The 21,955-nt window shown below is 41.2% G+C and overlaps 1 protein-coding gene across 1 annotated transcript; it reads left to right on the plus strand.

Annotated features, from left to right (window-relative positions):
• Positions 1–443: 443 nt before the first annotated feature.
• LOC137296147 (phospholipid-transporting ATPase ABCA3-like) lies at positions 444–21,030 on the plus strand. The gene is made up of 19 exons (XM_067827847.1): positions 444–1,007; positions 3,371–3,607; positions 5,146–5,396; positions 6,583–6,820; positions 8,368–8,541; positions 8,836–9,017; positions 9,854–9,982; positions 10,510–10,639; positions 11,672–11,826; positions 12,281–12,436; positions 12,736–12,946; positions 13,379–13,628; positions 14,287–14,432; positions 14,734–15,747; positions 15,852–16,070; positions 17,948–18,459; positions 19,005–19,192; positions 19,300–19,470; positions 19,585–21,030. Exons 1-19 carry the CDS (start codon positions 710–712, stop codon positions 20,036–20,038), a joined length of 5,115 nt encoding a protein of 1,704 aa, XP_067683948.1. The 5' UTR covers positions 444–709; the 3' UTR covers positions 20,039–21,030.
• The last annotated feature ends 925 nt before the right edge of the window (positions 21,031–21,955 follow it).

Consider the following 21,955-nt stretch of genomic DNA (forward strand, 5'->3'; position numbering starts at 1 on the left):
TATGGCAGCTGGCTTTGTGAAAAGGGAAATTTTGTGTCCGGTGTTCCCGACTTTACGTGGATGGGAAGGTCCATTCGTCATTGTCGGTGTCTGTTTCGCCGGGAATGTGATTCACGTGGTTACTCCGTTCCGCTTTGTGATTATTTTGTTAGCGTCTACCATCTGTTTATAGCCCTTTGGATACACAATAAAGACGTGTTCCGTTTTGTAGACACCTACGTATACGCTATTTTTGAACCCAGCCCATAACCCGATCAGGTTGCATACTATTGTTATGGATTTTTGTGCTTTTTACCTTCACAGGGAAATTAATCACATCAAGGCATTCATTTCGTAATATTCACGTGAGAGCACTGTAATCACTGACTGTCGGGTCACACGAGCCTTCTCACATTCAAGAGGGTTGCATTACGCAGTCTGGTGCAGCTGACGCGTTTTTCCCGAAACAATAGTGACGTCAAGATTTCTAAAAGGAAGACAACCACTGATAACGCTGCCCCGAGACCAGGTCACTTGGTTACAGATACACCAAGCAGGTGTCAATTGAAAAACCGCGTTCTTCTCAGCTCGGGGAAGTCACGTGACTCGGGAGCGGTACGATTTCAACACCGCTAAGAGGAAGATTACACACACCATCGTGTCCACGACCTCTGCGTTCATAGTGCTGTCTGTCACAAAGAGGACTGCTGGGAGGCAGATCAAGTTCAACATGGCCTTCTTTCGGCAGCTCGGACTGCTTATGTGGAAGAATTACCTTCTACAACGAAAGAAGATTTGTGTGACAGTCTTTGAAATTCTTTTACCTCTGCTGTTTGGAATAATATTCTTCAGTATGCGATTCCTGGTAGTGAGCTCACAGCAACCTGCGACAGTTTATTACCTGGATCAGGTGAACAGGCGAATAAATAGTTACGGCTATGATGAGATTCTTTTCACGCCCAACAATACCCTCATCAGTGGGGTGATTAACGGTATCAACCAAACAACCAGACCTTATCATTATTCAAGTAAGTTCATTTTGTGTATTTCTTCAGAGATGACGCAGCTGTGAGATACTGTAACAGCCGACTGCAAACTGAGCGTAATGATTGTGGTAGTATCACTGAACGTATTTAACGTGGAAGACACAGGTTAGAATTGATTTTCAGCAACTCATGTTTATGGTAAGGGGCACTAACGGGATCGGGTGGTCATGCTTGCTGACTTGGTTGACACATGTCATCGTGTCCCAATTACAAGTAGATCGATGTTCAGTCGTGAGTAGTGGGTTGTGTGGTCCTGATTCGATTATTTACACAGCATCTGGAATATTGCTGAGTGTACACAAATCAGTATAGCAACATGTCATAACGGATTATCGTCCCAAGGTGATGATAATTAATGTTCTATATTTACTCAGAGATAAAGGTATTGCTGGCCGTAAATTGTATCACATACTACTGGTCAGAGTAAAAGATTCTGGGCCTAGGTTTTCTAAGCTCTCTCAGTGCTAAGGTAGTCATAAGTGTCATATATTAACATTAACTTAATTACGACTATCTTAGCCTTCAGAGAGCTTCGAAAATCATTGTGAATAAATGACTGTTGTATCACCAGAAATAGGCTTCATTCATTTTACCCACGAGGGGAACTGAACCCGGATATGTCAAGACAGGTCAGGACAGCATGTTTCTGTGTTGATTATAAAAGGGCTATGAAAAGAATATCAACCACATAACATCACTGTTTATCTCTAATTTGGAGGAGAGAATGCTTCGAATTTCTTATGTTCATAAACAAATGAAGATAATCTTAAATCCTCTGAAAAAAATTACCAAACAATATCACTTGTGTTTTGAGGCTTATGGAAACGTCTTCATATGACGTATGCAGTGCCCGGAGTTCGAATACCGTTCGATTAGTTGAATTTAAGTTCACCATTTAAACGTAAGTTTACCGACTTTCGCTGCTTTATTTTAACTATTTTACACACTGAATCGTTTGCACACTCAATTTATTCTGAATTAACCATTTTTATAGCGGTATTATGCTTGTCAGGATATGCTTCACTGATTTTCAAAAATTAGGTCGAGAGGCAGACTCCATTTTGCTTACCACACGCCTTATTGTGCGTAGCGACGTTCAAAATTGAATGAAATGATTTTTGTACATTTAACATTGCCGTAAGATAAATACCTTGTTTGCCTCTGCCTTGGGTAATACGGTATGGTGTGCGTATATTTGTAACAGTGTTATAGCTCGCCTAGAAGAGAAGAAGAATAATAATATTGTATTAATGTGTCACATGCTAATATTCGATGCATAATGACTCGTTTAAAAATGTATTTCATAGCATCCGGCCATTTGGCGTGTGAGACACATGTACACATATACCACAGGAAAACATTTAAGATAAATATAAATATATATTGCACTTACATCACAATTCTTGCCTATGAGACAGCAGTAAAACATTTAAGATAAGTATAAATATATATTGCACTTACATCACAATTCTTGGCCTATGAGACACATGTAAACATATATCACAGTAAAACATTTAAGATAAGTATACATATATATCGCACTTGCATCACAATTCTTGCACACAAAAGTACATTCACGCATGCATCACACTCATCCACACACCCACACACCCACACACCCACACACTCATCCTGCCTTCCTCACACCCACCCACACCCACCCCATACCCGTACTAAGCGGTATTTAGCATTAGAGGTAACACTGCTAGAACGAGGTGTACGTCGAACCGACCACAGGCGCGACAATGCGACATGTCCTTTCTAAGATTCCATACCATGAGTCAATGATGTGGTTCAGTATAGAAAAAAACAAACTATATGGATAGCAACGTCTTTGTTTCATGAATGCATCGTTTCGATAGGGATTCTTGTACCGTTGTCAAGCAGCGATGACGACCGTTATCTTAATATTGTATTGCAATGAAATTGGTGGAGATACGTTTTGGCTTTTTTATATTCACCTTTCCGCGTATTACTCTCAGAATGCAGGTCAATTGTTACCACATTGTCAATTAAAGCTTGCCATAAAAGGCGACTATGCTTGTCGTAAGAGGCGACTAACGGGATCGGGTGGTCAGGCTTGCGGACTTGGTTGATGCATGTCATCGGTTCCCAATTGTGCAGATTGATGCTCACGTTGTTGATCACTGGATTGTCTGGTTCAGAATGGATTATTTACAGACCGCCGCCATATAGCTGGAATATTGCTGAGTGCGGCGTAAACTAAACTCACTCACTCACTCACTCACTGAAACAGTTTAACCTCTTCTGACAACCAACATCACAGTATACGGGGTCATACAGTATTGGATGCATCGAGAGATACATTTCTACCATTTTAACAGACACCTTGGGGTTCAAAGGATTTTCGACGAGGAAGGATATGCTGGACTACTTCAAATACAATTCTAAAAAAGTTGGCTTTGCTGTTGAATTTGAAAACGTTGGACTGGCAGACACGGCCATGCCCGAGAAACTGCGGTACGCTATTCGTCCCAAAGGTGACCGATATCAAGGCTGGCATACCACTGAAACGAGTCCCTTCGTGGCCAGTCCGGGACCAAGATCCAAATACAATCCAGGTAATCAGTTTGTATTATTGCCTTTGAACTTCAGAATTTATCAGATGTTCAAAAGACATATAAACTATATATTAGAAAAATCGAAATTGTGCAGTGTTTAAATTCTTTGAAAATTTAACGATATTGAAAAGTTTCCCTGTGAACATAGATTGTCATCATAAGAACTGGCAGCACAGCTTGCTTAATAACAGCAGTGCCTCGAAGACACGTGGTCTGTCAGGTACGCGTGGAAGGCTTGTGGAAAGGCTTGTCACATTCTCCACGATTTTGATGGGCAAACACGGTCAATATCTGACGAATAGATGGCGTCGCTGTATCACCCCGGGCCTATGGAGTAGCCTAGTGGTGGGAGCGTTTGCTCTCCACGTCAAAGGTCAGGGATGGATTCCACATATGGCTACAGTCGTTGGAATATTCCTGAAAGCGATGCCTCTATAGTCTTAGAATGTTCTGAACACGATCACTGCAGTCTGGAATCTGTACAGGAGATGGGTAACCCGTATCTGTCTGTCCTGTGTTGGGGCGGATACACCTAGAAGGTACGGGCACTGGTCACTGCAATCTGGAACCTCTACAGGATACGGGACACCCCTATCTGTCTGTCCTGTTTTGGGGTGGATACACCTAGAAGGTCCGGACAGTGGTCACTGCAATCTGGAACCTCTACAGGATACGGGACACCCCTATCTGTCTGTCCTGTACTGGGATGGATACGCCTGGAAGGTTTGGGCAGTGGTCACTGCAATCTGGGACCTGTATAGGAGATGGGTCACCCGTATCATGTGTTGGCGTTGTGGAGCATGGACGCCTTGCTGGCGACCGACAAAGTCATTATGTTTGTGATAAGAGCTTCAATAGAATTGACAACAGAATAGAATAGTGACAACAGAAATGTGCAACCATCTGAGACACTCCCTTCTTGGCAATTCTATTAGCTGTGAATACACAACGCCATTTAGAAAGTGGTCAATGTGTAACACATTGTGTTGTGATTCCACAGATTCTAGTACTGTTTAGGTTGAGTTCAATCCAGGATTCTCTCAGTCACCGGGGAAGCCGTTTTGTGGATTGGACCAAGGACCAAGGACTACTGCAGTGTTTCATGAACAATACTGTTGCGTTATTCGTAATGATATTACAATAGACCGTGCCCATTTCTAGCATCTGTTTATTCCTTGTGAGTTTGTGCCTGATTATGTACCTTTAAATAACGTTTCGTATGAATTTCTAAACGTTGTTTGTTAACTTTTAAATACCTATAAACACAATGAAATCTGTCAAAACCGGCATCTGCCCAATCCGGCAAAGTTGTCAACACTGGTATAAAATCTCAGTTGTATCTGTGACTTGTACATTTAACATCAGCTCTACATTCCGGCACTTTGTCTAAACCAGATTATTTCTTCAGTCCCAGAGAGTACCGGTTTAGACAGCTTCCACTGTAGTGAGTAAGTGAATATTGTTCCAAACCATATCGGAAACATTGCAGCTATTTTGCAAGCCCATGACCATATCCCCTGTCAATATATCTTCTTCAGACTATCAAGACTTTTTGAAACTGCAGCGTCTTTTAGACGAAGCCATCATCAAACATTTCAACCCGAAGTCAGCTTCTACACTTCAAAACCTGAACGTACAGATGCTCCGGATGCCATATCCACCTTACGTCACGGACGCCATGATTCAGCTGTTACAGTATATGTTTCCTGTGTTGCTGATGCTGAGCTTCATCCTGATGGCCATCCAGACTACAAAGGGAGTTGTCTACGAGAAAGAAAGGAAACTTAAAGTGAGTTATCAGATTCCGGGACATTTGTGGCCTATCACTGTTAGTTTTCATCATCAATGCGTTTACTCAGTCCTACGTGGCATTGATATTGTGACATGGGCATTATTCATTTGCATATACCGTCTGTGATAACCAGTTTGTTTTTCGTACTATGCTCGTGTGTTTTCCTTCATTTTTTATGACGTCATAGCAGTCATAGCATTTCAGCGTGTTGTCACGCAGACTCGACTCGTTTATGCGATACTGCAGGCCATATGACCCAGGGTACAATTACACCAGAAGATATTATTTGTCACGTGGAATTGACATAAATAAAGAAAACTAATATTAACGAACGGCGTGCATTAAATGCATGCTTTAAATATAATGATAATAATTTGACTGTCTGTTTATTTTGTCAACAAATAAGTTGGATGATGCTACATTTGTTGGTGCAACAGAAGTTAAGCAAGGAAAATATTTCATTCAGAGTGCAGAATATTTTGGACAGGAAAATGTTATTTGAGCTTCATCTTCGATGTAGAGATCCACACAATGCTCAGAGCAGATGTTACAGAAGTCATGCCGTTTCTCCTTCCATTTACCTTCTGATTATACCTTTCTGTCGGTGTTGTCGCGCAGATTCTGGAGAAGCAAAACATTCACTCCCGCACCTTTCACAACAGAATGCTAGAACATTAGTTATATTCGGGATTACGCTTTCTTAGTAAAGTTTTAATTCTAGTACCTTTTTGAGTTGAGAGGCATCCGAGATTCGAACCCACAGCTTCAAAGTCAGACGCCTAATCCCCAGCACACAAGATCAGCCACCGCGACTTAAACAATGTGCGGGTCAGGCGGCTGGCTTTGTGTGCAGGCGATTAGGTGCTTGACTCTGATGGTGTGGGTTCGAACGTCGGATGCGATTCAACTAAAAAAAGTACTAGACTTTGTACTTAACTAAGAAAGTGTAATCCCAAAAATAACATATGTTACATTTGACCAGTTTCTAAATGGATCGTGTAATCATAATGTCAGAACAATATAGCAGAAACAAAAAACAGTATCTGCAGAATTTCTTTCTTTCATTACACAGGAGCCGGTAGAACCTGAACACGGACCTTATGGAGAATGAAGTTAATGCTTTAACCATATGCATTAGACAGGTATACCGCCCCACTAAGTTAGAATAATTTCTGCTTCACAGGAATCCATGAAGCTGATGGGTCTCAGTGCTGCGGCTCACTGGACGTCCTGGTTCTTGACCAGCTTTATATATGTGGTAATAACAATGGCACTGTACGCTCTTCTGTGTGGGATCAACGCAAGTGGAAATGGGGCTGCTCTGGCCAAATCAGACCCCTCCCTGTTCTTTGTGTTCCTCCTCTGTTACGGCGTCTCCATCATCTCCTACTGCTTCATGATCAGCGTCTTCACTCAAAGGGGTAAGTGTTGACATGTGATGATATCCCTGATCTACCATTGTCAGCTCACTATTCCGTGTCACGTTAAGGACAATATCTGTTCTGTTCAATGTCTCATTAAGCAAGTGGAGGGGCTTATTATCATGAAGGGCGGCATACATCTGTCGGGAAGGGGAATGAAACATTAATTGTACCTTTCGAAATGAATAATATCAAGTTACCGGGCTTTTCCGAAAGCAAGCTCAGGGTTACTAAACGGAAAATAGGGTTTTTTGACAAGTGAACTATGACACCAGATGGACGCCAGAGCTTATATACGGAAATATCTGCTTCAAGTGTTTCAATCATATTGAATAAAAAATGATAAGGCAATACTTTAAGGAAATCATTTAATATTACTTTCATGAATATTGCAATGATTATGCAGGGAGACGGAATGCATACAAACTCTTCATTAACTCTTGGCAACTTTGAAATGTTTAAAAAATTGTGTCAGTCCATCGCACAAAGGATCATCGCAATCGACACCGCTAAATAGCGTTAACAGATATGTTTGTCATGTCAAATGTAGGAAGAAATAACATGGGCAGTTTGTATTGTAGAAAGGCGAAGCTACTCTCATTTAAAACACTCTGGAATTAAACAGAAGCCCGTGGGCCGAATAGTAGCCTACGGGCTTCTAAACGAGAGGGCTTGCTTTCGGAAAGCCCTGGTATTGGTGTTTGATTTTGATGACAGATTAATGACAGTGATTCATAATCCCAGTTTAAATGAGTGAGTGAGTCTGGTTTTACGCCGCTTTTAACAATGTTCCACTAATATCAAGACGAGTGACACCTGAGGGACACACGTTGTTCTCATGTGGGGAATCGAACCCAGGCCTTCGGCGTGACGAGCGAACACTGTAACATCTAGGTTACCCCTAAGTCCAACAATTTAATGATATAGACTTTGTTAAGTCTATATCTTATTTCTCAAGCATGGCAATAATAATTATTATTTCCCATTTCTATACGGTTTCTTCTTCTTCTGGTTTTTTTGCCTTGCAATTATATTCAGTAGTATTTTAGAGATTGCACTGTAATCGTTCATCGTTACAAGACTTCGTATACTCTACGTTGACAGCAAACATTATGCATTGTGCTTAATATGCATTGCGAGTAGGGGGTTATCTTAATTTTTGTATATATATTTAAAAATCTTGAATCCTCACTAAGACAGAAGGGCCTATGTGTACACCAACGATGCACTAAACACTTATTGTATTAACTTATAACCGTTGTTCGTTTTATGCATTGTGTATAATATGCGTTATTTGATAGCGTTTTAGTTTTAAACTTTCTTTTCTGTTTATTTCAGGAGAATGTAGGGTGTTTTGTGAACAGGATAAATATGGCTATCGCTCCTGGTTGTTGATGGAAAGTTTATTGTTTAACACATGCCATCACGAGCACCTTCATACATTCTCCAGAAATCGCCCACTGCATTGCATTAAATCACGGAAACAGTTTAGAATGGCCACATTATGAGTTGACTTGCATGGACTTGTTGTGATTTCTTTGTTTCAGCAAATATCGGAGCAGCAATCAGCGGGATCGTGTTCTTCCTTTCCTACTGCCCGTACTTCTATCTTGCTATCATCTACCAAAACATGTCGAGGTCAGCTAAGCTGGCTTCATGTCTCCTGTTCAACGTGGGAATGGCGTTTGGTGCAAATGTCATATCACTCTATGAAGGAGCTGGTACGTTGCCTTTTAGTTCTGAAAAAACAAGATTGATGAGGATGTACCACCTACAGTTGGAGTGGATACTAAATAAAGTGCAAAACAGGACTTGGATTATTATATCCATTCAAAAATGCTCTGGACTTCTTTGAACTGTTTCTTTCTTTGGTCAACATGCAGCTCAATACATTTCATCTGAAAACCATATTCAGTATATGTGTCGGCACTAAAAAATTTACATTTTCTTTGGAATGAGATGTAATGATGTTTTTTCCTCACATTGTGTAAGTTAATGCATGTTTTATTACCTAGGCTCGGGTGTGCAGTGGTCAAATTTCCATGAGCCCGCTACTGTGGATGACAACTTCACTCTGCTGGACGCCATTTTGATGTTGCTAGGCGACACGGCAATCCATCTCCTCATCACCTGGTATTTGGACAATGTCCGGCCAGGCGAGTTTGGTGTACCGAAGCCATTCTACTTCCCCTTCACTGTAAGTACTTGTCGGGGCATATGCGCAATATTCAAAATCTGCAACGTTGACACACTATCCACTCTGCATCAAAATATTTGGTTGTTTTAACAACTTTTTAGGCTGTGGTCTCTTCAAAATAGACATAGTTATGCACCAGCTTTCTAATTGTCTCTCTATGTGCAGTCAAAGTTAACTTTGAAGACTTGACGTTGATTTTACGTAACCTTTGTAGTTTTTGGATTATATACATGAATATTTGACAAACATCAAACACATGTGTGTCGAGGATGAGTGAGTGATGTGTGTGGCCGATGTTTGATCGATGTGTGACGAGTGTGTGAAGGACGTTTGATGGGGATGAGACGGATGTGTGACAGCTGTTTGACAGAAGTTCGACGGATGTCTGACGGGTGTTTGATATAGTGAGTTAGTGAGTGAGTGAGTCTAATTTTACCTCGCACTCAGCAATATTCCAGCTAGATGGCGGCGGTCTGTAAATAATCACGTCTGGACCAGACAGTCCAGTGATCACAGCTTGAGCATCGATCTGCGCAGTGGGGAACCGATGTCAACCAAGTCAGCAAGCCTGACCACTCGATCCCGTTAGTCGTCTTTTGCAACTAGTATAGTCGCCTTTTATGGTAAACATTGGTTGCTGAAGGCCTATTCTAACCTTGATCTTCACAGGTCGTGTTGAGGATGAGTATATACCTATGTATATACTTCGACTTATCCAATGTATCAAGACAACTGTATATTCGACAAAGCGGTGTTAGTATCTGTAGTTGTTTCCTTATTGTAATAAGACACATTGTTAACATAATTTAGATATGGGTAATTATTCGTAATACCAGGCCTCCTATTGGTGTGGCACCAAGCCGACCAGTGCTGATTATTCAAGTAGTCAGTTCTTGGATGAGAAACACTTTGAGACGGAACCAAATGGTTTGAAGACTGGAATATCTATCCAAAATCTCAAAAAGGTAAGAACATTCAAATTTAATACTCCTGATTTTATGCTTTTTAGTATTGTGAAACATTTCATTATTTTCAACTATTCTGCAATGGAAGATTTTACATGATAATGTATTCATGAGAAATAAGCAGTCTCCATCTGTCAAACGGTTTTCGTTACGAGCTATCATGACATGCTTCTTCAAAATACACTCAAACTACTCGTCAGATATCTGAGGGACATCCGAAATAAGCACAAAAGGTCAGCATCATTGTGGACTAGGGGCGATATTAAGAAATTGTTGCAATACAGAAACATCTTCAGCAAAAGTATGAAACGAATCTTCTTGCGTTAGGATCCAAGTATTGCCGAACTTCAGGCAGCACGGAATGAACTGGACTGTAATTCAGGACTGTATCGCTATCTTAAGAACACATGGGTATGAAATAGTAGTCCATCAGCTGACATCATACAACACGACCAGTTTCCTCAACTGAATCTTTCGTATTAAAAGAAAGCAATGTAAAATGTATTCAATGTACTCTTGCTGTGAAGGTTTTCGGTTCCGGGGCTAAGAGGAAGGTAGCTGTAGATGGGATGAGTCTCAACATGTTCGAGGGTCAGATCTCTGTTCTCCTGGGTCACAACGGCGCTGGGAAAACTACAACCATGTCTGTTCTCACAGGTATTTATACATTGTACATTATGTGTGACCGGGTCTGACAGCTTTTTGACGGGTGGTTGAAGGATGTGTGACGGGTGTGTGACGGATATTTGACGACTGTGTGACGGGTGTGTGACGACAGTTTGACGGCTGTGTGGCGGATGTGTGGCGGATGTTTGATAGATGTGTGACGGGTGTTTGATGGATGTGTGATGTGTGTGTGACAGGTGTTTGATGGGTGCGTGGCAGATGTTTGATAGGTGTGCGGCGGATGTTTGATGGATGTGTGACGAGTGTGTGAAGGATTTGTGACAGATGTTTGACGGAAGTTTGACGGATGTGTGACGTGTGTTTTTAATGGAGTGCTTGAGTTTAGTTTTACGCCGCACTCAGCATTCCAGCTATATGGCAGCGGTCTGTAAATAGTCGAGTCTGGACAAGACAATCCATTGATCAACAACATTAGCATCGATCTGCGCAACCAATGGCATATGTCAACCAAGTCAGCAAGCCAGACCACCCGATCCCGTTAGTCGCCTCTTACGACAAGCATAGTCGTCTTTTATGGCAAGCATGGGTTGCTGAAGGCCTATTCTACACCGGACCTTCACGATGTATGGCGGGGGTGTGATGGATGTTTGTTGGATGTGTGACAGGTGTTTGTTGGATGTGTGACGGATATTTGATGGATTGTGACGGATGTCTGACGGATGTGTGATGGTGTGTGACATATGGTTTACGCATGTGTGACAGGGTGGGTGACGGGTGTCTGGGAAACTTGGTATCGTCATGATCACTCACTGATCCATAGCTATTCGTGATAAGTTGGAATTGTACACCTAGCAAAACTCCAAGTTTAGCAGACATCTATATGAAGATAAAAAGGGTTTGGTCCTATTTCTGTGTTCTTACAGGTATGCATAGTTGGAGAAATACGATGCCGTTTGTGTATGTGTACCTTTTTGATATGTTTAGGAGAAGCACATGCCAGATAAACTTACTTTCGAAATGTCTTGGCCCTGTTACAGTTGTGACACTTGTATCCATTTGTAGGTTTCATTCCTTCATCTGGAGGCACCGCCATTGTGAACGGCTACGACATCAACAACGACATCCAGAGTGTCCGGCAGAGTCTAGGTCTCTGTCCTCAACACAACATCCTGTTCGACAGTTTGACTGTTCAGGAACATCTGGAGTTCTTTGCCTGTGTAAGTTTCCTGGAAAGCATCTGATCTATATAATCAATGTCGTGGATTCAATGGGTGAACATTCATATTAAATTTTGTTCGCAGATTTGGCAATAGGTGTCTTGGGTGGTAGAGCGGGGTCGATTTTACTCATGGGTGTAATGTATGGAACCCATTCTTGGTGGATCCAGAGGGTGGATGTAGGTGTGGGCATCTCCCCTTTCTCCTGAATGTTTAATAAATAACATTAAACCTCACATGCTTTCTGAAAACGCTGTATCTGTTCCTGTGGTATTGCAGGAGTATTGTTCAAGGCGGCGAAAACTAAACTCGCCCATTAGGTCTAGTGTTTCCCAATGAACTCCTATATTCACCTCTATGTAGAGTGCATACTCTTGTTATCCACAAGAAGGTGTCAAGTATTCATGTTCGTCCAACTTCTAAATGTCTTTGAAGAACTGCTCTTCTCTTGTAGTTGAAAGGTTGTCCCAGCAAGTGTGTTCAATCTGAAGTGACGACAATGATAAACGAAGTTGGCCTGAGCATGAAGAGATTCACAGAGTCTCAGCATCTATCTGGAGGACAGAAGAGGAAGCTTTCTGTCGGCATTGCTTTGATTGGAGGATCCAAGGTAGGCCAACAAATTGGCCATCTGTATTGAATATATCTTCCGTGGGGTTATTTGTGGACGTCCTCATCTTTATTCTAACGTTTCAAAGCATACGCTCTATGCATCATTACCTGGAACCCTTCATCTCAATATGGTGAAAAGTTCTAACATACTAACATAGTCTCCGTTATTTGTACCTTAAAATATACCATTCGAATATTTGCTATTTACCCTACTGATAAACAATATCGATTTAATTGTTTGCAGTTTGATCATATCAAATGTGGTATAAACTATATTTATGGAAAGAACAATTTTAGATCGTTATTCTGGATGAGCCCACTTCCGGTATGGATCCTGCAGCCAGAAGACAGACATGGGACATCCTTCAGAGGAACAAGCAGGGCCGGACCATGTTGCTGACCACTCACTTCATGGACGAGGCTGACCTTCTCGGTGACCGCATAGCCATCATGGCAGAAGGGGTAGTCAAGTGCTGTGGGACATCATACTTCTTGAAGAAACTCTATGGTAAGGCTGTGTTTTTTGTATTTGTACAGTGGTGTATGTGTCATTCATGTTTATACTTGTGTTGATTACACAATGCCATTAAGAAAGTGGTCAGTGTTACAGTAACTTATGTCAGAGGGGTACACTTATCAGAGAACTACCAGTTATCCTACTTCCATTTTTGTGGAAGTCACGGTGGCTGAGCGGGTTGGGTGGCTGACTTTGTGTACTGGTGATTAGGTGCCTGACTCTGAGGGTGCGGGTTCGAATCCCGGATAGGACTCACCCAAAAAAGTACTAGAACCGATACTTTACTAAGAAATTAGTTATACTTTTGTTGGTTAAAACGGTTTCAAGGGACGTCTTCCTTTCAATACACTTTTGGTATTTTATGTTTTGCCTTCTTATCTTATTCTTAACTCTGTCGTCATTGGTCCATTTCTGTATCCGTAGGAGCTGGCTACCACCTGGTGATGGTGAAGGAACCCAACTGTCAGGTGGCATCAGTGACGGCAGTTGTCCAGCGACACGTCCCTACAGCGGTCATTGAGAGTGAGATCAATGCTGAACTCTCCTACCTCCTGCCTGATGACCTGTCGGCCAACTTTCCTGCTCTCTTCAATGAGATTGAAATTCAGAGGGGGATGCTTGGCATATCTAGTTTTGGTGCAAGTGCAACCACCATGGAAGAAGTGTTTCTTAAGTTAGTACTTTCAATCGCTTTAAAACCATATATCGAAGTTATGGGAAGAATAGAAGCACGATGTGAACAGATTGATTTATTTTCTGCTTGTTGTTCAATTCCGATGGATGTGTGTTGAGTGTGTGACGGACGTTTGATGCGGGTGTGACGGGTGTTTGATGGAGTGAGTTAGTGAGTTTAGTTTTACGCCGCACTCAGCAATATTCCAACAATATGACTGCATATTATCGTGTCTAGACCGTACAATCCAATGATCAGCATCTCGGCGGGTGACACCAGAAATGTTCTTCATACACTGTACCCATGTGGGGAATCGAACACTGGCCTTAACACTCTGCTGCTCAAACGCTATGTTCCAAGGTACAGACAAGCACATTGAATACTGTATCTTTCGGAAATGTTGGAAGGTACAGGTTCAATATGTACTCAATGAAGTATTTTTAGTCAAATGATGACAAAATACCTTACAGATTTTGATAGTGTCTCTGTGTATATATTTTACACGCTTAGACTTCTAAAATACATTCAGTCATAAAATAGGCTCAAGTTTGACTATCCTTTCTTACAAACATATGACATGAGTACATTTATGAATTGTTTGGTACCTGATCAGATTTCTGCAAAACAAATTGCATGTTCTTCGTTATATTTTGGATAGAGCGGGTGAGGAGGAACAAGAGGAGGGTGGCAATGCCAATGAAGATTACCCTACAGGATCGACAAACAATTTAGTATCAAGCACAGTAAATGGCTGGAGCAATGGCAGTTATGAACTGAGAGACAGGGGCACAGCTGATATTTTAGGTAAATAACATTGACTGACCATGTGTTCATAGAGCAAAAGTAACTGTCAGCACAAGGTTTTTAAAAACAAAATGATACTGTAAGTATTGTATTTAAAGGTGACAGTGGTTATACTGGAACAATCAATTTAAAAACAACTGGTGTTGAAGACTGTAAAGCTATATGTTTTAAGTATTAACATTACATTTATCATATTTGATTTATTGCTAGTGTCACACGATTAATGCGGTCAATGCAAAAATATGCAAGTGTGAAAAAATGTTTTGTAGTTATCATTTGTTTAAAAGTATATTCTTTTCAGCATTCAACCAGGGCTTCGTCAAAACCACAGGAATACTGTTGGAGGTATCCCGCTTCAGAGGAATGTTTGTAAAGAAGGCTCTTCACACATGGAGGAACAAGACCATCACCGTTGTCCAACTTCTGTTGCCGGTTATTTTCACCATTGCTGCCCTGGCTATCAGCAAGGTAGATCCTGGAGAAGTTGTCGAGGTTCCACTGACCCTTGATTTGGCACCATTCAAAGGCACCGACGTCCCATATCTTTATGGCCCAAACCCAAGCGGTTCTTCTGACAACGTGTCACAGGCATTTGCACAGGCATATCGTGATCAGTTCGCTGATACTCAAAATACACCTGAGATGCTAAATTTATCGAAATATAACATGACAAGCTATTTCTTATCGAGAGCAGAAGAACTTGGAATTGGAGGGTACAATAAGAAAATTATCATTGGAGCTCAGTTCAAATCTAGCAGAGAAGCAATCAGTCTTTATAATGGGCAGCCTTTCCACAGCCAGCCTATATCGTTGTCTTTCATGATGAACGCAATCCTCAAACATTTTACATCTCAGGATCATTCCATCACCACAATCAACAGTCCACTTCCCCTTGATGCCAAAGGGACATCAGAAAGAACACTTGGAACTGTAGCTGCACTTGGCTTTTCGGTGGCCTTTTGTATTATCTTTGGCATGGGGTTCCTAACTTCTTCCTTCGTGTACTTCCTCATCAAGGAGAGGCTGGTGGGCGCCAAACATCTTCAGACTGTCAGTGGAGTTGGACCGTTTGTCTTCTGGTTGTCCAACCTGGCCTGGGACTATATCAACTACCTAATTCCATCCTTCCTGCTGTTGATTGTGTTTGCTGGATATCAGACACCAGCATATGCGGCAGGTGGGAGATTGGGCATCGTGTTCCTCGTCCTGTTGGTGTATGGTTTGGCAGTTCTGCCATTCATGTATGCACTTCAATACATGTTCAAGTCTCCTCCCACCGGGATGGTTGTCATCATCATCTTAAATATAATCACAGGTAAATCGTTTTGTAATGTACGTAAATAGCACAAAGAAAATATAGTGTCCTTAAAATTTTAGTGATGATGTTCAGTTTGCTCATTTCTCTTTTTCTCCTGACAGGCCTTGCAACGCTGTTAACAGTCTTCATGCTGTCCACCTTAGGAAAGAAAACAGAGGCTAATATCACTGACTGGGTGTTTCTCCTAATTTTCCCTCACTACAGTTTTGGCAAATCCTACATGGATATGTACAGCAACTATCTGTACCTGGAAGGATGTACTAAGCAAAACTACACAGTCCTTTGTGCAACAGCATATAGGGGAAATGGATGCTGTAAAGGTTGGTTTTCATATTTACTTCTATAGATATAGATATATGTTTTATCTATCAAAAGCAGTATTTTGAGGTGAGGAACATTCAACAATGTAGGAAGGCAACCGACTTTTCCGAAGAAATCGTGTTATCAAACACACGCCTGTGATAGTATTAGAGCATATGACCTCGTACAACATGCATATGTATTGGGTTGTTCGTGAGATTTACCATGGTCTCTCAGAGCAGAGCTATACTGTTTTCTTGGAACCAAGATTTAATCAGTATGGAAGCAACAGCTTCTGAGCTGAATGTTTCTGTGCTAGTTGAAGTAGTCTGTGTATGAGGCACAGGGTCGTAGGTTATTAGGCAGGTGCCTGCTTTGCAGATGGTGTGCATGTTCTTGAAGCGACTTTTGAGGATGTTGTTAGTTAGGCTATTGAAGTGGGTTCTGTCCTTCTTGACAGCTGCCTTGCGTTTGTCCTTTAGGAGTTTACGGTGATGATGAGTATCGTTGGCTTTCTGTTGGTATTTTTTCTGTGTTATTGGTAGTGTAGTGAAATCTTCAAGCCTGTGACCAAGACTTCATTGTGTGGCTGGTTGAGGTGCTTGCTCTGGAAATGTCGTACTGTGGTAGAATTCTGTGACGGATGACCTTGTGCATCTGCTTCTTCTGATGTTTGCTACAGTGTGATTATATGTGCCCTTTTGGTGGCAGAGTTCAGGTTGAAGAAGCTTTTGTTAGAATGGCTTTTATGGGATAGACGTCTTCTTGTGAGATAGAAGGTAATTGTTTGGAATATCGTCACGGGCAAAATACTTGGTGTAGAGGTGATGGCATATTCTTTCTATGACTTGGCTTTGTGAGACTTTTCTCATTAGTCAGTCGTGAACATCGACTTATCAATGATTCACACCATTATACATATATCTGTATGTTTTTACTCATCTGCTAGGATGTTTCACCTCAGACCTTACACATTGTTGTGAATGTAACATGCTGATAGCTTCAGTTGTAACTACACCCAATTATTCATCAGTACAAACACTTTCTCCTGCTTATGTGTATGACTCTAATCTAGAACCCGTACATCATATCCTTGATAACAGTGCTAACACCGAATTACATGTATTACAAATATATTTCGACACGGTACAGTGGGGTGGGTTGTTCAGACTTTACATTGGGGACCAGCATCGTTATCGATTTAATCTTAAGTTGTGATTTCATGGAAGAAGAACAAACTATCCTTCATTGATACATGTTTTGTCCAACAGAACCAATAGTAGGTTGTTTCAAGATCGAGATAAAAGCCTGTACCTTATCAAATCCTTACCATACCCAAACATGCCCAAAAACTTAATATAAAATGTTTGATGTGAGATGCCATATGTATGTGTTTACTGTCGCAGGTAGTATGTGCCATTCAATACCCCTGGTGCAGATATCGGCATAGATTAAAAAACTAAACAAAACAAAAAACAACAAATAACGTACCCAATATTCAATACATATGGTATAGTAATACCTGCCAGTCTCACCATATTTAACAGTGAGTTTTACGTTGATATTAGCAATATTCCAGCAATACCGCGACGGTGGAGATCACACATTGTGCCCATATGTGTAATCGAACCTAGGCCTTCGACGAGGAGCGAACGCTTTAACCACAAGGTTACCCCACTGCCCCCGTATTGTACAGTATTTCGGAAGCAATAATGTATTTTTTTTAAAAATAATTATAGACTTACCTATGAAAGATTTCTGTTTGATATGGAATACTGCTGTAAGCGACGAAAACTTAGACCTAATTCCCTTTCTCGATAGTATTTTTTATTTCCATCACCTGTACGTTTTTGGGACCTGTGTATAAAGGTTTGGGGTTTTTTTTCTTTGATTTCAGACTCATGTGGAGATTACTGTTATCCATTCACTGAAAACTTCCTGGATTGGGACTCTCCCGGAGTTGGGCGCTATGTTTTGTTCATGCTGCTCCAAGGTGTGGTGTATATGTCTGTGACACTGTTCATTGAGTACCAGGTGCCACAGAGAATCTGGTACGCCTTCAGACCACAGGAAACAGAAGCACCACAACCTTGCGTACCAACATTCGGCGCAATGCAACAAGTTCCAGAGGATGGAGATGTTCTCATTGAAAGGCAACGTATTGATCAACTTTCCATTGGATTCGGGGACTCAGATGCACTGGTACTAAAGGATCTTTACAAACGCTACGGGAACTTCGTTGCTGTTGATAATCTGAGTGTGGGTATACCAGAGAAGGAGTGTTTTGGTCTCCTTGGACAAAACGGAGCAGGGAAGACAACAACGTTCAAAATGATTACTGGAGATGTGATGCTGACGCGTGGCAATGTTTTCTTGAAATCCTTTGACATCAAGAATCACACACAGAAGGTAAGACAAGTTTATTAGGCAGGAATAGCGGAACGGATGCATGTAGCACGGTTACTGTACAACCAACTATATTAACATGTAATAGTCTGACTGGGCAATGTATCAGCGATTCCTATTGTTACTGGGCGGCATATTCAGCCTGGTTGTGCTTTGTATTCACCAGATTCAAAATCAAATAATCTGTGATGTGGTCACATAATGTGATGATGTGACGAGGTCGATGGAATAAGGACGAGAGGAAATGTTATGGAAGAAAATTATTTGATCATTTTATTAAGTAAAACTCAGGTGCAGATCAGGTAGGTTTGTATTCACTCGTCAGGACGAAGACCTTGGTTCCATTCCCCACATGGGTGCCATTGCTGGAATCCCTCGCCATGATATTGCTCAGGACAACTCAACTATATCGATAATGAATGAGTATGTCCATTATATGTTGGTTGTGCAGAATCACTTCAAGACACCCCATTCAACTCCGTCTCTAAATGTCTTTATTTTCCCTCTGTTGAGTTTATAATCTAACTGAATACACATATTCATCACAGGTGCAGGAGAACATGGGCTACTGTCCCCAGTTTGATGCTCTGATCGACCAGATGACCGGACGAGAGACTCTCACCATGTACGCCAGACTCAAGGGAGTGCCGGAGAACTACATCAAAGGCGTTTGTGACAACCTGTTGGATATCATGATGCTCAGGCAATATTCTGACAAACCAACATCCGAATACAGGTGAAGGAAATTGTTGTGCGAAAAATAGATTCATTGAATGATTGTATTTTGTTTCTAGTACGTATTTGCGTCTTAAAAAGTATATATTATTTCAATTATTTCTATAGCGGCGGTAACAAGCGTAAACTGAGCACCGCCATCGCTCTGGTCGGAGACCCGGCCTTCATCATGCTGGATGAGCCGTCCACGGGGATGGACCCCAAGGCCAGGAGACAGCTCTGGAACGTGCTGTCACAGGTCCGGGAGTGCGGTAGGACACTCGTACTCACGTCTCACAGGTTAGCAAACTTTCCGGAATGTGACAGGTCAAAGTTTTTGTTGATTTTTATCTTTCCTTGGGTGCTGCTGCAAACTGTGAAAATTTAGCAATAAATGGTATCCGATCTTTTCAGCATGGAAGAATGCGACGCACTGTGTACAAGAATTGCCATCATGGTGAATGGAAGGTTCGTGTGTCTTGGAACACCACAACATTTGAAGACCAAATTCGGACAGGGTTACACATTGATAGCCAGGATGAAGACAGTTGAAATACAACCAGGAGTATCAGAAGAAAGGGCTCCTGCCTTGACCCAGCCCCTGGTGAACTTCATCACATCAATCTTTCCCAACACTCACGTGTTCGACGACCATCAGGGTTATGTTCACTTCCAAGTTCCTTACAACACTGTCAGTCTGGCTCAGGTCTTCACCGTGATGGAACAGTCCAAAGTGCAGTTCTATGTCGAGGACTATTCAGTTCACCAAACAACCCTGGAGCAAGTGTTCCTCTCATTTACACGCTGGCAGGTTCCACCAAAGGAGGACAAAACTAACATTTGCAAGAGAATATGTTGCTGTTGCTGAAGGCTTTAGAACAGGCGTACGTTAGGGTGAATAACATGGTCCATACAATGGAAAAGTAATATATATCTTTTACCCGGTGGAGCTATTAAGGCATATAATGCCTTAGTAGTCCAGATCTTGACCATGTTATGGAGAGACGTGAATGTGACGTAGATGTATCTTCATTACGTGAATGCTGTCTTATAGACAGAGGCAAATATGTCCGAGATCAAGCTTATAAACTGTGATAAAACTGCAGCAGAGTCAAAACTCACTCAGTCACTTCTCTTGAAATGATGGCAGAATATATTTCTTCCATAGATGTTACGTTTTGAATATCACATGTTATAATATCGTTTAACATCTAAATATATATTTTCATACATGTACAACATGTCCTCTGATGTGTTCGCTGAGATGTGTGTGTATGTTCAACCAGAAAAGGATGGCAGCTTCGTTACTATTTTTGTGAACCACAAGGAAACAATATGCACTTGTCTCAAATTCTGGTTTCCGTTTCAACTGATTGATTCAACTGATTAAATAAGGTTGAAATACACAAATAAGGTAATGATTCACCGAAAACAATAGAAAATGTGAAAAAACGGAAAACTGTCTTCCTAACTTCAATGTAAACTGACGTCACAGCAATAATAACCATTCGCAACGGTTCCAACAGTTTCAATAGCTTCCAAATCATAATGTTCACACGTCTAACGAAAAGAAAATATTCACTATTTTATTTTATGTATCAGCGAATATATTTATATATTTCCCTTCTACTAATATCACGTATAACTGTTTAAGCGTTATCTGGTTATCATGAAATGATAACTTTCCAATGTATATTTGCTTGTAACTTTGCTTATAATATGAACGTTAAATGGTAAACATATCATTTTAGTTGTTGTTTGTTTACAAAATAATTGCCAATACGATCTCCACAGAATACAGTGTTTGTGGTAGCAGTGTTTTGTAACAATACTTTCATAATACATATGTACTGATGACGAGGAATTCTTTTTCCTTTATGATTAGATATCGAGACATGTTTACCTGGGCTTAGATTTTTGAAGCTGTCTTTGCGCTAAGATAATCGTAGGTTAATGTCAAGCTGTGGTGCTTACGGCTATCTTAGCGCGAAGAGAGCTTCGAAAATCTAGGCCCTGTATCGAGCAAATGGGTACTGTTTTACACCGTTTCCACCTGTACATATTGTGGCCTTTGTTTGACGGTGTATATACAATGGAGTCTGGACCAGGCAGTCCTACAGCTGTAAATAAGCGAATTTGAACCAGACAGTCCTGTGATCAACAGCATGAGCATCGATCTACACAACTGGGATACGTTGACATGCGTCAACCGAATCGGTGAGCCTGACCACCTGATCCCGTTAGTCGTATCCTAAGACAAGCGCGCTGTGCTAAAAAGACCAATTTTAACCTGGTAAACAGAGCATTACACAGTTGTGTAATCACATTACACATCTTGTAATGTTCTGACTTTGCCATCTGCAGTCTTCTACACACATGTACCGTTCTAGCCTTAATGTGTCAAACAGAAGCTCATTAAGAATGTGTCTTGCGTCAGTTTAAACTGCGCAATGTACTACTGAAGACTTGTTGATTTATTATACCATTTTAAAGACTAAGGGACAATGGATTTACAAAATTATTGAAGTGTTTATGATGAATCCAGCGAGGAAACAGATGATGAAGAAACATGAAGGGGAAATGTGACAATATTTCCATTCCTTTGGAAATGTTTCATCTATATGAATATATATTGGTTTTTTTTCATATGCACTGGCATTGGCAAGTGGTACTCGCAAAATGGAATGTCCTCTACTTTTCTAAGAGTACATGTGTATATCGCTGGTCTCTTTATAGCAAACACAGCCCAGGTGCCATCAGTAGCTTTCCTTGGTTTACAAGTGCA

The sequence above is a fragment of the Haliotis asinina genome, chromosome 9 (assembly GCF_037392515.1).
Source record: "Haliotis asinina isolate JCU_RB_2024 chromosome 9, JCU_Hal_asi_v2, whole genome shotgun sequence".
Lineage (NCBI taxonomy): Eukaryota > Metazoa > Mollusca > Gastropoda > Lepetellida > Haliotidae > Haliotis > Haliotis asinina.